This window comes from Lutra lutra, chromosome 4 (genome assembly GCF_902655055.1).
Source record: "Lutra lutra chromosome 4, mLutLut1.2, whole genome shotgun sequence".
Classification (NCBI taxonomy): domain Eukaryota; kingdom Metazoa; phylum Chordata; class Mammalia; order Carnivora; family Mustelidae; genus Lutra; species Lutra lutra.
Genome location: NC_062281.1, coordinates 93,852,037 through 93,868,131, shown reverse-complemented (window position 1 = coordinate 93,868,131; position 16,095 = coordinate 93,852,037). Strand labels below are relative to the sequence as shown.

Below are 16,095 nucleotides of genomic sequence, written 5' to 3'. Positions count from 1 at the left end.
CTTCATTTTCCTCCTTTTGTGCAAGCCCCCCAGCACCTTGAAGTATTCCTGTTTTCCATTTCCTGGAAGTGTCTGGCTGGGGGGTGGGGGGAGTCAGTTCTCTCTCTTTTCCAAGAAACTGTTAACTGCCTGCTGTTGGGCCCGGGAGGCTTGGGGAGGGTGACAGCCCGGTCCCGGCTAAGAGTCGGGTTACACCACTTGTGTCTGAGTTCACGCAGCATGTTCCTCTGTCAGGGATTCCGCAAATATCTCCCAGAGGTAAAAAAGGAAAGTGCGCTGCACTCCAGCACCCAGAGCAGTGAGCCCAGTCCCAGGTCCCCAAGAGAGCGCCAGTCCCCGGGGTCATGTCGCCATAGCCCCAGCGGCGTCCCAGCGGCTTGGGCTTGCTTCATGCCGCGGTGCAGCCGCACTATGTTCCTAGGGTGAGGGGGCGGCTGGGCATGCTGCTCCCCATGGGTTGCCCACCATGTCTAATGGATATCGCACTCTGTCCCAGCATCTCAATGACCTGAAGAAGGAGAACTTCAGCCTCAAGCTGCGCATCTACTTCCTGGAGGAGCGCATGCAACAGAAGTATGAGGCCAGCCGGGATGACATCTACAAGCGGGTGAGTGCAGGAGCAGCGCGCTCTGGCCAGCCGGGGGCTGGTAGCCCACTCTCTGATCCTCAGGCTCTTCCTACCTCCCACAGTGCTAACTAGGGAGGGAGGCAGGTTCCACACCAGGTCTGGCCCCCGGAACGCGGGGTGATCTTGGACCAGCCCACTTCGCCTCTTTAGTGCCTGTTTTGTGCTCTCCTTGTGTGTAAGGAGAGGGAGCTGGGTTAAATCAGAGTCTGCTCTGCCGTGGAACTGTTCAGAACAGTCACCTTGGGGAACTGGTTTGAAATGTAGATTCCCTGCCTTACCCCCCAGGGATTCTGATTGAGTAACGCAAGGGAAGAGAAAATTTGCATTTTTAAAAAAGTTTATTTAATTTATTTTGGTAATCTCTGCAGCCAGCATAGGGCGGGAACTCGGGACCCCAGGAGGCACATGCTCTTATGACTGAGCCCGCCAAGGCGCCCTCTGGAAATCTGCATTTTTTAAAAGCCACAGAAGTGACTGAAGCGGGCAGTTTCCAGGGTAAATGTTCAGCTAGAGAAGGGCCCCTTCTAGCTCTGGCTCAGTGACCGCAGGGAATGAGCGGATGGAGCAAAGGGCAGGGCTGCACAGGGTTCTGCCCCTGAGAACTTCGTGTTTGTTTTTGAAGATGATGCAGATAAGATTGAAAGGCCGAATCTTTGGCATCTTCAGCGTTTTCAGGTTTAGGACTAGTTCACCTAAGAATGAAGAAAAGGGTGCTGCTGGCCTGAAGGGTGGGAGGGAGTGGTGCTTCTCTGAGAGGGAGGGTGGTCTGGGTTGATGCATGAGTGATTGGGGTAGGGAAGGAAGAGGGAGGGGGGGTGGTTGAGGGGAGAGTGAGATGAGACAGCACCTTGGTAAGAGGACTCAGGGCTTTTGGGTGAAGTTTCCTAACTGGTTACCATAATGTTGGCTTCCTTAGCCTTCTTAGTGTCTGGACAATCTCTAAAGTGGCCCGAGTGACCCAGAGCTGGTGGCCTCTGATTTTTTCAGAGCTTCTAAATCTCTCATCTGTTTACACCAGCAGACTATACTTTGTCTATGTGTGCCCTGTCCTGTTGAGAAGAAGGTTTGGGAAGCTTTTGCAGGTTGCTAGATAATAGGTTGGATCAGAGGAATGACTGGTGTCTTTGAAACCCAAACAGTTATTTGATAAATTAATGTGGGCAGCTAAATCTGGGGGATTAAGCCCTGTTTTCCATCTTTCCTGGATTTTCATGATTTAACCTGCATCTTCCTGAAATTCGTCCAGACTCACCTGTCCTCTCTTACATGGTTATAGAGTAAGCATGCCTGAATGGAGTGGCCAGGGGTGATGTCAAGGAAGCTGTTCTCAAGGAGGGTTGGTAATGCAGTGGGATGGAGAGGAGGCGGGGAGGAGGAATGGCAGTCTTTGCCTTAGGGTAGAAATAGTGAATGAATTTGCTCATTGTACAGAAGGAGGAGCATTTTTCATTAGCTGTCTCCAAAGCAAGGCAGAAGGAATGGGCAGTGTCTTTGGATTATTTAAGGGAAAGGAATTTTTTAAGCTTCAATCAACTGACTGCTTTAATCATTTGGTCTCACCCTGTGCTCTATACTGACTAACAAGACTGTCCTTAGGGAACGTTTTGGGTGGGGTGTGGGAGGGCACTGTTATGTTCCTAGAGAAGTATGATTAAGAAGATTCTTTAAAAAAAAAAAAAAAGATTCTAGAGGAGCAGTCTGGGAGAGCAGTCATAGGACATTGTCACATGCCAAGGTGCTAACCCTTTTATTAGCCTAGTGTTGCCACTAAGCCCTATCTGTTCCTGGTCTTAAGCCAGAGTCATCAGGCACCCACTGGCATCCTATGATTTAAGGAATCGCAGACTACTGTGTCCCCTCCTTTCCCTTCTTACCAAATCTTTGTTCAGTCCATCTGTCATATTACTCATCCCATTTGGCTGTGATGTTTTGGGAAGCACTGAAGGTTTAAGTTAAAATGCTCTTCTTATTTGGGAAGCAAAACCCATAAAGCCATGATTGATCATTAACATCATAGTTGAAATGAATTTATCATACTATGCAGTGATGAGGGATTGATAGGAACAAGGGCAGTTCCATTTTGATGGAAGGACGAGGGATCAGAAAACCATCCCAGCCAGAGCCCTGGACAACCAGGGGATCTAGGCAAGTTATTTAACCTTTCTGAGTCTGTGCCAGCCCCTGTAGAATTGGCATGCAGAATACCACACAAGTCCCTGAGCACTGAAGATTATTTGCTGAGAGTATGAATAAATAGCAGCCATAAGGATTAAATGAGAAGACTTCGATCACAGCACTTTGTAACCTTCATAGCTTCTTATGTAAATGAGGGGGTAGTAGTTATACGTTTACCAATGGTAATAGTTATTATGAGATTTTAAAATGAGAAAGAGGCTCTTTTAATCTCACCTGCAGATATTCCCATGAATATACCTTACTGAGGTTCCACAAGGTTAAGACAATGGATTAGTAGCAATGTGGGTGAAGAGACACCGAGGGTGACAATGCAGGGCATCACATGGTAAGTCAAGTGGTTCAGATGTGAATTTAGAGCTGTGTTGTGCAAGCAAACTTAGCTTGATTTTTCTCCAGCATTGGAAGGTCACTTCTTTTTTTTTTTTTTTAAGATTTTATTTATTTATTTGACAGAGATCACAAGTAGACAGAGAGGCAGGCAGAGAGAGAGAGAGAGAGGAAGGAAGCAGGCTCCCTGCTAAGAAGAGAGCCTGATGCGGAGCTCCATCCCAGGACCCTGGGATTATGACCTGAGCTGAAGGCAGAGGCTTTAACCCACTGAGCCACCCAGGTGTCCCAGAAGGTCACTTCTTTAAATAAAGTAAATATATTAAATCACACCCAGCCAAGTGAGAACCCACACTAACTTGGGTGATGGATGCATGATTTTTTTTTTTTAAGATTTTATTTATTTATTTGACAGAGAGAGAGAGCACAAGCAGGGGGAGCAGCTGAGGCAGAGGGAGAAGTAGAATCCCCACTGAGCAGGGAGCTAGATGTAGGGATTGATCCCAGGACCCTGGGTTCATGACCTGAGCTGAAGATAGATGCTTAACCGACTAAGCCACCCAAGCACCCCTGTGCATGATTCTTTTCAATAAAACCACTATTTGTGAAACTTACATAATGTAAGTCTCTTGTGAATAGTAATTATTTTATCATTTTACATATTTTGCAACAGCAGATTCTTGTTAAATATATGTACCAAAGAGTAAAATACTACCAAATTAGTGAGAGACAATCAAGCATTTCACCATGACTGCAGGTAAGGGAAATATGGGAAACTTTAGGAGAAAAGGACTGGAAAAGGGTTCAATCTTTCTCTCACCAAGTGGCAAGTCCTCAGGTAGCTGAGTGAGGGAGAGACTAACCTAAATTAGACATAATCCTTAATTGTAATGGCAGCTATAAGGATGTTTAATTGTATGAGAAGTTGTAAAAGTTAGAGGACTACGTAAAAACCTAGAAGAATCAACTTTAAAGCAAATAAATTAAAGGAGTTTGGGGTTTCTATCTTTCGAGATGTTCAGAGAATTCAGAAATAATCTTAAAACTCATGCTAGCTACAGATTAATAAAATAGTATTAAAGCATACATAAAAATTGGCTCTATGAGACTGGAGGCTTTTCTGTTGTGTGTTTATCCTTTAACCTTCATTTTTTTTTTTTAACATTTTATTCATTTATTTGACAGAGAGAGATCACAAATAGGCAGAGAGGCAGGCAGAGAGAGAGGAGGAAGCAGGCTCTCCACGGAGCAGAGAGCCTGATGCGGGGCTCGATCCCAGGATTCTGGGATCATGACCTGAGCCGAAGGCAGAGGCTTTAACCCACTGAGCCACCCAGGCGCCCCTAACCTTCAATTTTTGTAAGCAATTTAAAAAGAAACAACACAGGAAGAGGCTGCTTACCTTCAGCCCAAATAAACTGGGGCATAATCAGGTACCACTGCCCCCTGTTGGTAGCAAATATTAATTGTAGGTTCAGGTTTTGTGGGAACAGTTTTGAAGGTCTAAGCACTAAGGGGAGAAACCACTGCAGTACATAAAGCTCCTGATCATGGAGCAAAGTTAAGTGAGAAAATGCCATAAGTGGTCCACAGCTGAGTATGGCCCACTCCTAGGGAGACTGGCCAGGAGCATTTCTGGACTGCAGCTGCTCTGGTAAATAGTTTCTGGATGGCCACTTGGCTGACTTCCTGGTTGTTGTTGATTATCTAATCCTGCATCTTCTTATGATTGCTGAGTGTGCTGCCACTAGAAATATGCCCAACCCTGGAATTTATGAAATCCACTGCTATGTGGTAAACATCCAGTCCACAAAGAGCATGCAAGACCACTATCAACTGTTTCTGCCCCATGATGACTACTTACTTGTTCAACTTGTGTGAATTTATTATTATCCAAGGTTTCTTTATTTTTTTAAAAATATTTGTTTTATTTGAGAGAGAGAGAGAGAGTAGGGGGAGGGGCATAGGGAGAGACTCTTTAGGTAGACTCCCAGCTGAGCACAGGGCCTGATGCAGGGCTCTATCTCATGACCCATGAGATCATGACCTGAGCAGAACCAAGAGCTGGACCCTTAACAAACTGAGCCACCCAGGCATGCCCCTCCCCACTAAGATTGCTTTAAAAAATTTTAGGGTTCCCTTTTAAGAATGGAATTTAAAATCTGGCCAGATCAGATAAAAACACCATCAGGAAAAATTGAATGGTGTCTTCCTGGAACAGGTAGAGTCAATGTTTAAGTGTGACATTACTGATACTAGAAGGTTAAAGTGGTTTTGGCCTTTATATAGGAATTGAAAGCATTGTATTTCCTTATATGTCAGCCTCTTAAACTGCCTGACTTCTCTGAGCTGTGCTTTCTCATCTTTGAGACTGGATGATACTTCTCCTGAACAAACTGGAGTTTATACATAGCATACGTCTGTAGCAGGTTTTAAAAATCATGATAAACAGCCTATTGACTTTACTTGCATCTGAAATTTTCATCATTTCTTCTATTCTGTGATCATTGGAAGTAGTGGTTAACAGATGAACCCAACAGACCTGAGAAAGAATCTTGGTTCTACTACTCGCTACCTGTGTTAATTTGGGAAAATACTGTAATTTCTCTGAGCTGAAGTGGTGTTGTGATAGCACCAATCTTTTAGGATCTGAGGGAGGATTAAATGAGCTGATTAGTTGAAATCAGCAGAATGCCTATTATATAGTAAGCCCTTAAGAAATATTTGCCATTATCGTGGTAAATGGAGGGATGACAAAATTGCCCATATAAATCCAATCATTTTTTATTTCAAGTCAGTTTTTTTCCTCAGTAGTGGATTTGGGACCATTTGTCCTATTTGTCTTAATTCTCCATTTTAGTTTGCCCATAAATAAATAACATAATACAATCCAAGTGCCCGTATTGTAGCAAATCTGTCACCCTCAAATACAAATGTTCCTTCAAAGAGAATAAAGAAGAAAGGCTGGGTTTGTTAAATTTCTGGGTTTTTTTAAAGAAAATATTTTATTTAGTTATAGTACAAAGTCCTTTATTTTCACAAAAATTATTGACTGTGATTGGCTTTAATTCGAAATTTTGTATCATTTTGATTTAATACTTTGTAATATAGCTTGGTCTGGTTCTTAAGTCATTTTATCTTTTTAAAAAGTTTTTATTGCCTTTTTAAATTTTTTGAAAAATATTTATCTGCTTATTATAGAGAGAGCGAGTACAGGCAGGGTTGGGGGCAGAGGGAGAGGAAGAGTCTCAAGCAGACGACATGCTGAACGTGGAGTCAGTTGTGGGGCTCAATCTCATGACCCCAAGATCACAACATAAGCCCAAACCAAGAGCTGGACGCTTAACCGATGGCGCCACCCAGGCCCCCCTTATTTTTTCACTTTATAAGAACTATCCTTTTTTAAAATTGAGATGTAGTTGATATATAACATTAAATTCATTTTAGGTGTACAACATAATGATCTGTTATGTGCGTATGTTGCAAACGCAATCACCACAATAAGTTTAGTTAACATCTATCACCACACATGGTTACTAAAATATTTTTTTCTTGCAACAAGAAATCTTAAGATCTGTTCTCTTTGTTAAATTGCTCTTTGGTTCACCAACTGATTTTCTTTAGTTCTAACCTGAGTTGCTTAGGTTTTGGACAATATAATGAGAACAGCCTACGTGCAGTGTTACTGTGCTAAGCGCCCAAAAGTTCAGTGAAGTCCCAAGGAACTCTGTTGGGCTATACAGTTTAGGAACTTTGACTTAAACCAATGGAAAGCAATTAGAGAAAGAGGGACAGCAAAATGTAGGGAGACAACTTTTGGACTCAATCATAAGACCTGAATTCTGAATATTCCTTGCTACGTGACCTTGGCCATATCCACAACTCCTTTGAGCCTTTGTTTCCTAAAATAGAGGCCTGAATTCTGGCCCTGCCGTCCTCCCCACAGACAAACCTGTTTTAAAGTGTTAGGTGTTAAATCAGTGTGAAGGACTGTTCTATCCTGCATATCTGGGGACACATCCTGGAGCCTAGATATACCTTCTTGGGTTATTGCATATGGGATGGTCCAGTTGCTGTTGCAGTGAATGGTTTTCTTCTTATATTTAACAGAGTTGACTCTTGTTTTCTTTGTACAGTTTAGTAAACCTTTAAACCCTTGTTTAGTTAGCTGCTAAGGTTTTTCTCTTCCTCTGTATTTTACTTTTGCGAAGTCTAAGAAATGTGTATAGTAGGGAAGGGAGAAATACAAGTAGAGAGAAGGGAAATCAGGACGACTTTGGCCAAATTATTTTTAAAATAGTTCTCTGGAAGCCTGGGGTGAATATAGCCCATGTCTGTGCACACTGTATGTTGATTCATCATTCTCAGCTTCCTGAGATCTGCAAAGGCATGCTTGCCTATTTCCTCTTCTTTTCAGAGTAGAAGTAGGAAGAAAGTAGGGAGACCCCGTCCTTAAATCGTTGTAAATGGTATTTGTGTTCTTGGTTTAAAAAAGGTTTAATCTTCACAGCTATTAGGTGATTGCTATAAAACAAAACAAAGAAATAAAAAACTGGAAAATAACATATGTTGTTCAGGGTGTGGAAAAACTATAAACCCAGTATATACCTATGAAGCTGCTGTGGAAAACGGCATGATGATTCCTAAAAAAATTAAACAAAGAATTGTTATATGATCCAGCACGTCCTCTTCTAGGTATATACCTGAAAGAAGAGAAATCAGGAACTCAAACAGGTATTTGTACACCCATGTTCATAGCAAAGTTATTCATAGTAGGCAAAGGGTGGAAGCAGCCTGAATATCCATTGACAGGTAGACAGACAAAATATGATACACACATGCAATGGAATATTGTTAAGCCTGAAAAAGGAAGGAAATTCTGACACATATTATAACATGGATGAACTTTGAGGACATTATGCTAAGTAAAATAAACTAGCCACAAAGAACAACTATTATATGGTTCCACTTATATGAGGTACCTAGAATAGCCTAATTCATAGAGACAAAGAGTAGATGGGGGTGGCCAGGGGCTGGGGGAGGATTTGGAAGGGGAGTTGTTTGTTTGTTTGTTTCTTCCTCTCTCCCTCCCTCCCTCCTTCTTTCTTCCTTCCTTTTTCTTTTCTTTTCTTTTCTTTTCTTTTCTTTTCTTTTCTTTTCTTTTCTTTTCTTTTCTTTTTTCTTATTTCTCTTCCTCTCTGCTTCCCTCCCTTCCTTCCTTCTTTCCTTTTGAATATTTTATCTATTTATTTGTCAGAGAGAGAGAGAGCACAAGTGGGGGAGCAGCAGGCAGAGGGAGAAGCAGGCTCCCCGCTGAGCAGGGAGCCAATGCAGGGCTCCATTCACCGACTGAGCCACCCAGGTATCTTGGGAAGTTATTGTTTAATGGGTACAGTAGGTTGGAGAAAGTGCTCTGGAGATGGATGGTTGCACAACAATATGAATGTATTTAATGTCGCTGAACTGCATGCTTAAAAATGCTTAAGATGGGGGCGCCTGGGTGGCTCAGCGGGTTGAGCCGCTGCCTTTGGCTTGGGTCATGATCTCAGGGTCCTGGGATCGAGCCCCGCATCGGGCTCTCTGCTCAGTGGGGACCCTGCTTCTTCCTCTCTCCCTGCCTGCCTCTCTGCCTACTTGTGATCTCTCTCTGTCAAATGAATAAATAAAATCTTTAAAAAAAATGCTTAAAATGGTAAATTTTGTATTATGTATATTTTACTACAGGAAAAAAATTCTCAAGCAACTTTCTCATAACTGTTATAGTTACTTTAAAATGTTGTGGAAGGTTCGACCAAAAACAACTTGTTTTCTGTTTTTGCTTAATACAGCATTTCTCATTTAAAATTTTTTCTTACTTATTTGAGAGAGAGAGAATGCATGTGTGAGAGAGGGAAAGAAGAGGAAGAGAGAAGAATCCCAAGCAGACTCTGTGATGAGCATGGAGCCCCATGTGGGGCTCCGAAACCAAGAGTCTGATGCCCAACCAACTGAGCCACCCAGAGAGAAAAGCCTCCCACTTTTCTCATTTTTAAGAGCTTTAATTAGAAGTCATAATACTTGCCTGTTGGAAAAAAGAAATTTTTTTCTTTGAATATTTAAGACCTTTTCTTCCAGTCACTAAAAAATAAATCTAAAACTTAATTCTGAAGTCTAATTTAATTCTAATCCATTTCTGATTATCTCCTTAACTATGTCTACAAAATTTGTATTGTTGTGTAAACTTATTATAAAGCTATTTCCTCTTCCTATTGGTTATGTACATCGAAGTTTACACACTGATAGAAATAACATGGTATTATTGAAAGAGTAGGCATTCTCAATATTTCCCTTGTTTGCATTATCACCATGGCCATTCAGTTACTCAGGTTTGTACACATGCATTCATTCACTGAAGCATCTGTTGACTATCTGCTACATGCCAGAGACTGTGCCAGATGCTGGTGAAGAAAGATATCAAATAAATAAAAATGGCATAATAAAGGTTACCATGGGGGCATCTGGGTGGCTCATTCTGTTAAGCAACTGCCTTTGGCTCAGGTCATGATCTGGGGGTCCTGGGTTCGGCCCTATGTGGGACTCCCTTCCCAGCAGAGAGTCTGCTTCTCTCTCTCCCTCTGTCCCTTTTCCCTTCACCCCCACTGGTGTGCTCTCTGTCTCAAATAAGTAAATAAAATCTTAAAAAAAAAAAAAAGACATGTAAGATTGCTCTGAAGTCCTAAGGAGAATGACAAAATCCACCAGGAAAGGGTTTGCAAGTGAGTGAAGTTCGAACTGAATCTTAAAAGTACACAACAAGGCATGGGAGAGCATCTTAGACAGTAGGAACAGCATATACAAGGGCACAAAGTCATGAGAAAGCATGTTGTGTTTGGCATGCTTTGAGTCATTCTATGGGGCTAGAACATGGTCTTGGGCTTGTGGCAGCTGTAAACTGAGAACTGGAAAGATAAGCAGGGATTGATCATGGAGGGCTTTGGATTTATCCATTTGCTCATTCATCAACATTAATTGGGTGCCTACTGTATTCTGAATACAGTGCTGGAAGTTGGGGCTTCAAAGATGAGAAGAGCACGAGTGATAGAGTGTGGTAAAAAGCAGTAAAAAAGTAAAAAGGATGTGTACAGAGTATAAGCGAACTCAAATGAGGCAACTCTAATCCAACTGAATAGACTAGAGGGAAGGAAAATCCACAAAGGATTCTTTGAGGAGTTGATGCCTGAGTTTTGTCTTCAAAGGAGAGTAATCATTAGTTAGTCAGTGGATGGTGAGGTGGAAAGAAAGGGCTTTTGCCAGAAGCCAATGCCAAAGGCAAGAAACCACATGGAATGCGTGGAGAATTATAAGTGGTTTTGTGTTGCTAAATTTAAGTGCTAGACACAGAATGAGGCTGTAGAGTATGTGGGCCATAATTCTTTGTGCCATTTAAAAAAACTGTAGACTTTATCCTGAGGATGATAAGGAGCCACTGATGCGCTTCAAGCAGCAGGGAAAGTGCTCGATCCTTCTGGTGGGTGGGGAGGGTGGATTCCAGAAAGATAAGGCAGGAAGTCTGCAGGACAGGCCAGACAAAAGATGATGAGGGCCATGGGAATAGGAATAGAGGGGAGGGAACTGATCTGCGAAATACGGAGGTAAAATATCTGTAGGACTGGGTGATAGATGGGGTGGGAAGATTAAGAGAAAGACCTCAGAAGACTGCTAGATTCCTGACTAAGACAAGTCACTTTTTCTGGGCCCTTTGGTTACTTATGTATAAAATGAGAGGGTCGGACCGGGACGGTCACTAGCATCCCTCCCGGCACGGAAGCTCTGTGTTTCTGAGCAGCCTCTGCATACTCTCACCTAGCACAGGTCTCTGCATCTCCTGGCTCCTCTGATACTTTCTCAGTAAAGGAGGTGCCAACAGAGCTGAGACAGCTTTAAAACTGCCAGCCAGAGTCAGGGAAATCTAGTGCTGTTACCAGGTAGCTGGAGTTATAATTAGCCCAGTTGCTAGGGAAAAACTGAGATTCGGTAAGCATGGACTGCCAGAAGCAGCTTTTCCCGACTTGATGAATTCGCTTGTTTACAGGAACAAAGTGGATATGGATGGAGTGTTTTTAATGTGCTTTTGGAGAATTCAGGTTTTGCCTAGACTGTGGGATATGTTAAAAGCAAAAAAATAGATTTGAGCTGGGGCTAATCAACATCTTGTCTGTGGTAGGAAGAGTGGGCACAAATATATTTGGATAGATGGAAAGAGACTTACTTTCACCTGAAGGGATATAAACAAGAACACAGAATGACAGGTTGGAGCTAGAGGAGATCTTGGAGATAATTTATATAACCCCTTTACTTTTTTTTTTACGTTACATTTTATTTGTTAGAGAACCAAAAAATCCATTCATACTTTATAAAAGTAAATCATTTTTTCAATAAAAACAAAATAAATAAGTAAATAATCTACATATAACAGAGAAAGCTTATTAGCATGTAATGTGCTAGAGAGCAGTTTTTCTTATTTGTTTCTCTTTTTTTTATTCCCTCCACCGCAGCCTCTTAGAGTGGTTTTTCAGTTGCTACTATGGATGAGACACTGCATGTAAGAAATTACAGAAAAATTAGAGGATTATCAGCATAAAGAATCACAAAACATTTTGTTGATAAGAATAATTTTTAATAGCAAAAATAGATTGTTCTATACTTTGAAACTAAAAGTGGTATGATTAATCAAAAGTTTTTGGATACTATGATACATCTCCCCAGATATATTTATCTGTAAATTCAATGTGATTCCAAGAATATTTTTTTTATTCAAGTGTAACTAACATACGGTGTTATATTACTTTTAGGAGTACAATATGATGATTGATCTATGCATTTCTCAGTGCTTTTCATGATAAATGTACTCTTAATCCCCTTTATCTCTTTCACCTATCCCTCCACCTACCTCTCCTCTGGCAACTACATTTTCCCTCTGTATTTAAGAGCTTGTTTTTATCTCTTTTTTCTTTCTTTGTTTTATTTCTTAAGTTCCACATATGAGTGAAGTCATTTGGTATTTGTCTTTCTCGGACTGACTTATTTCACGTAGAATTATATCGTTTACATCCGTCCATATTGTTGCAAATGGCAAGATTTCATTCTTTTTTATGGTTGAGTAATATTTCAGTGTGTGTGTGTGTGTGTGTGTGTGTGTACTGCATCTTTTTTTTCCTTAAGATTATTTATTTATTTATTTATTTGACAGAAAGAGAGAGAGAGAGAGAGATCACAAGCAGGCAGAGAGGCAGGCAGAGCCAGAGAGGAGGAAGCAGGCTCCCTGCTGAGCAGACAGCCCGATGCGGAGCTCAATCCCAGGACCCTGGGATCATGACCTGAGCCGAAGGCAGAGGTTTTAACCCACTGAGCCACCCAGGCGCCCCGTGTACTGCATCTTTTTATCTATTCGTCTATAGATGGATATTTGGGCTGCTTCCGTATCTTAGCTATTGTAAATAATGCTACAATAAGTAAACATAGGAATGCATATATCTTTTTGAATTAGTGTTTTCATTTTCTTTGGGTAAATACCGTTGATGGAATTATGGATCATATGGTAACCCCTTTACTTTTTAAGAAAGATTTTATTTTAGAATAATTGTAGATTCACAGAAAAGTTGCAAAAATAATATAGTTTCTATATACCATTCACTTAGCTTTCCCTAATTTATTTTCAAGATAAGGAAACTGAGGTCCAGAATAGTAAAGTCACTTGCCTAAGGTTACAGAACAAGCTAATGGTCTATCTATTTCTAGATAGAGGCCTTGCTGCCTGTCCCCATATTTGCAGTGACTTCCTTGGTCTTTAGCAGAAGTTCAAGGGATTTATATACTTGTCAGATGCTTTCGTCCCCTTTGCACTACTGAGCTAAAATAGAATATTACACAGCAGGAGCTAGAGCAATTCCCAGATAAGTGATTCTCTACTCTGTGTGTGCTTCCAAAAGAAAATACATATTTCCTCAGTCTACATACCCCTTCTCCCAGGAGTTTCAATTATGTCATTTATATTTCCAAAAGCCATTATGAACTTCTCTCTCTCTCTTTTTTTTTTTTTTTTGTTTTGTTTTGTTTTTGTTTTGCTCTGCTTCCTGCTCTTGGCCTTTGCTGTCTCAGGTAAGCAAGTTCAACTTCACAGAGAAATGCAGCTCTGTTATACACGGAGAAGGTGCATACTGAGGGCTGGTGCAAACTGGAAAGGAGCCCGCCCTATCATGTTAAATAGCAGCTAATCCACCCACACACTAAAAGACAGTGCTCCAACTTGGTACATGCTGTTCTGTGGAAAGCTAGTAATAGTCAGGTGGCCCTTTGCCAAACAGCTTGAGAGCGGACTTTGGGCTGCATTGGGCAGTTACTGTCCCTGTTATTTGGAAACTTGGCTTGAAGAGGTTGGGAGCAAATGAAAGGCACTGGCTGCCTTGTAATGCCAGCTTTTCATCTCCCGACCTCAGGCAAGGCCCGGCTGCCATGAAGGGTAGGAAACCATCTCTCTGAGCACATAGCGCTCTAGAAAGCCCACATGGAGGCCTGAGGGGGAAGCCCTCCTCCAACCCACTGGGAAAGTGGAAGGAGACTGCTAGAAGGGGAGCCATGGCCTGGAGCTGCAGAGAGTCTAGGTCCTGGCTGAGGGCAGAAGGAAGCATATCCTTCTGGGTACTTTTCTTGACAGATTTCAGAGCTTCTGTCTGAGGCTGTCCCTTTCAGAGACAGGGCCACAGGCCTCCCTGTCCCGATCCTCCCTAGTCAAGCTGAGTAAATGCTCAATACAAACCGTCTTGTCCCGCCCACCAGCGCAACTTGGTTGATGACAAGTGGTGCTGCCGTCAGTCCACTCCGAAGTCGGGAACGTCTGTGTCCAGAGCTGGAGCCTAGGGTCTTCTCACACAGAAATCAAATGAAGATAGCAGACCTCAGAGCTCAGGGGAGCAGATCTCTTAAAGGTAGGGAGCAGTGTCCATTCGAAGTCTTCTTCTTTCTCGCTGATCCCTTCCAGGCTGTGGGACTGTGGAGAAGCCCACCTTGCTGCCAAACCCTTTAGAGTCTCAGAGGACCCAGGGAGAGTCAGGATAGTAGTAACTGGGGTGAGAGCAAGCAGTTAGTTCAGCTGGAGAAAGGTTGGTCATGCAGGGGCCATATAGGAGGGCTGGTGTGAATCACTGCAGTTAGTGATTGAACTGGAACTCCTCTTGAGGTGTTCTCTATCCTCAAGGGCTAGCATCCTACTTTCCATCTCCCCTCTTTCTTCTGTTTCCCCTGCTTCTTCAAGGTGCCAGAGTATGTCCCCAGGGCCTACAGTGTCTTGATATAAGTGGGAGGAAAATAAGCGGTCTTGAGAAAAACGACTGATAACTCCTCCTCTATCTATTTCTAGATAGAGTTTCTAGACCCAGGTCTGGTCCTGTCTCTGGTGTCAGTGTTTTCCCCATGTGTAGGCCCTTTCTGTCCTTCTTTGTCCCACATTCTCTCTTCCCTTTCCCCAAACTCACACAGACACATGGAAAATAGACGCTAAATGCTTCCCATTTAAGCTTAATGTCCATTTAGCGTTCACTACATGCCGGGCACCATTCTTCGCATTTTACACATATTTTAATCTCAGCCATATTATAGCTCCAGGAAGTTGATGTCTTGTCCCCATTTTTCACAGGACCAGATGTGCCATGAATAGCCTGAGGGCATGTACCTGGTAGACCAGAAGCTATAGGGCCTGATTCCTCAGTTAATAAGCAAGGCCTTGGCACATTCTTTAGAATTTAAAGTTAGTCACTCTTTCAGATGCAAATGATACCTTTTAGTGAAGAACTCTACATTGTGTTAAGGACTGACCAATGAGAAAAGAAGAAGTTCTAATAAAATGCTATCTACTTTCATAGTGGCTTTCACCAAGATTGTGGCAGGAAGAGGTGGCATTGTCTCATTGGTATATCTACACTGAGAGGCAGAATTGACCTCTATTTTTACTTGTGAAACAGGTGCAGATTGCCGTGTGAAATGTAATAGAAACCAGACTGTCCTTATGCCTGTACACTGCCCTGTCAGAGTTGTGTGGAAGTACAGAGAAGTACCAGGAGTACAGAGGAAATCAGAAGAATGAGGCTTAAAAATCAGAAAAAGGAGTTTTATGAGAAAAAGTCAATGGAATTGGATTTTTTAATTTGGGGAAGAACAGACTCAGAGGTGACCTAACAGTAGATTTGAGATATCTCTGTTTGTGACTGTTGGTGATTAGTAGTGCTCTGTTTCTGCTAACAATTAGAATAGATAGATCCTCGTTGAAACCCAAGCATTAGGCTTCATTCATTTAAAACTATTTATTGAACACATACTATGTTCCAGATGCTATTGGAGGTGGTTCGATTATATATCAATGAGCAGAACAGACTAGCATTCCTACCCTCATGGAATTTGTATTCCAGCATGAGCAAACAGACAATGAATGGTAAATATTATAAGTAAATATGTACAATATTGGAAAGTAATAAACCTTCTTAGGGAAAAAGAGAAAAAGATAGAGCAGGGTGAGGGAGTCAAAAAGTGTAAGAGGAGAGGGAAATTTGCAGTACTAAAAGGTGGTCAAGGGGGACACCTGGGTGGCTCAGTTATTGAGTGTCTGCCTTTGGCTCAGGTCTCGATCCCAGGGTCCTGGGATCAAGCCCCGCACTGGGCTCCCTGCTCACTGGGAAGCCTGCTTCTCCCTCTCCCACTCCCCCTGCTTGTGTTCCCACTCTCACTGTGTCTCTCTCTGTCAAATAATAAATAAAATCTTCAAAAAACAAAACAAAACAAAAACTGGTCAAGGAGTTGCCTGGGTGGCTTAGTGGGTTAAGCGCCTGCCTTCAGCTCAGGTCATGATCCCAGAATCCTGGGATTGAGCTGAGCATCGGGCTCCCTGCTCAGTGGGGAGCCTCCTTCTCCCTCTG

At 42.3% G+C, this 16,095-nt stretch overlaps 1 protein-coding gene across 6 annotated transcripts in view; it reads left to right on the top strand.

The window, feature by feature from the left end:
• PDE4DIP (phosphodiesterase 4D interacting protein) overlaps nucleotides 1-16,095 on the top strand; it is a 217,960-nt gene that overhangs the window by 77,762 nt on the left and 124,103 nt on the right. For 5 of the 6 annotated variants that reach the window (XM_047728748.1, XM_047728742.1, XM_047728746.1 and 2 more), the window contains one exon: nucleotides 497-607. In XM_047728748.1, the coding sequence (XP_047584704.1) occupies nucleotides 497-607 (111 nt within the window). Of the gene's footprint in view, nucleotides 1-204; nucleotides 259-496; nucleotides 608-16,095 lie in introns of those variants that run through there. The other variant, XM_047728743.1, reaches the window with a different exon arrangement.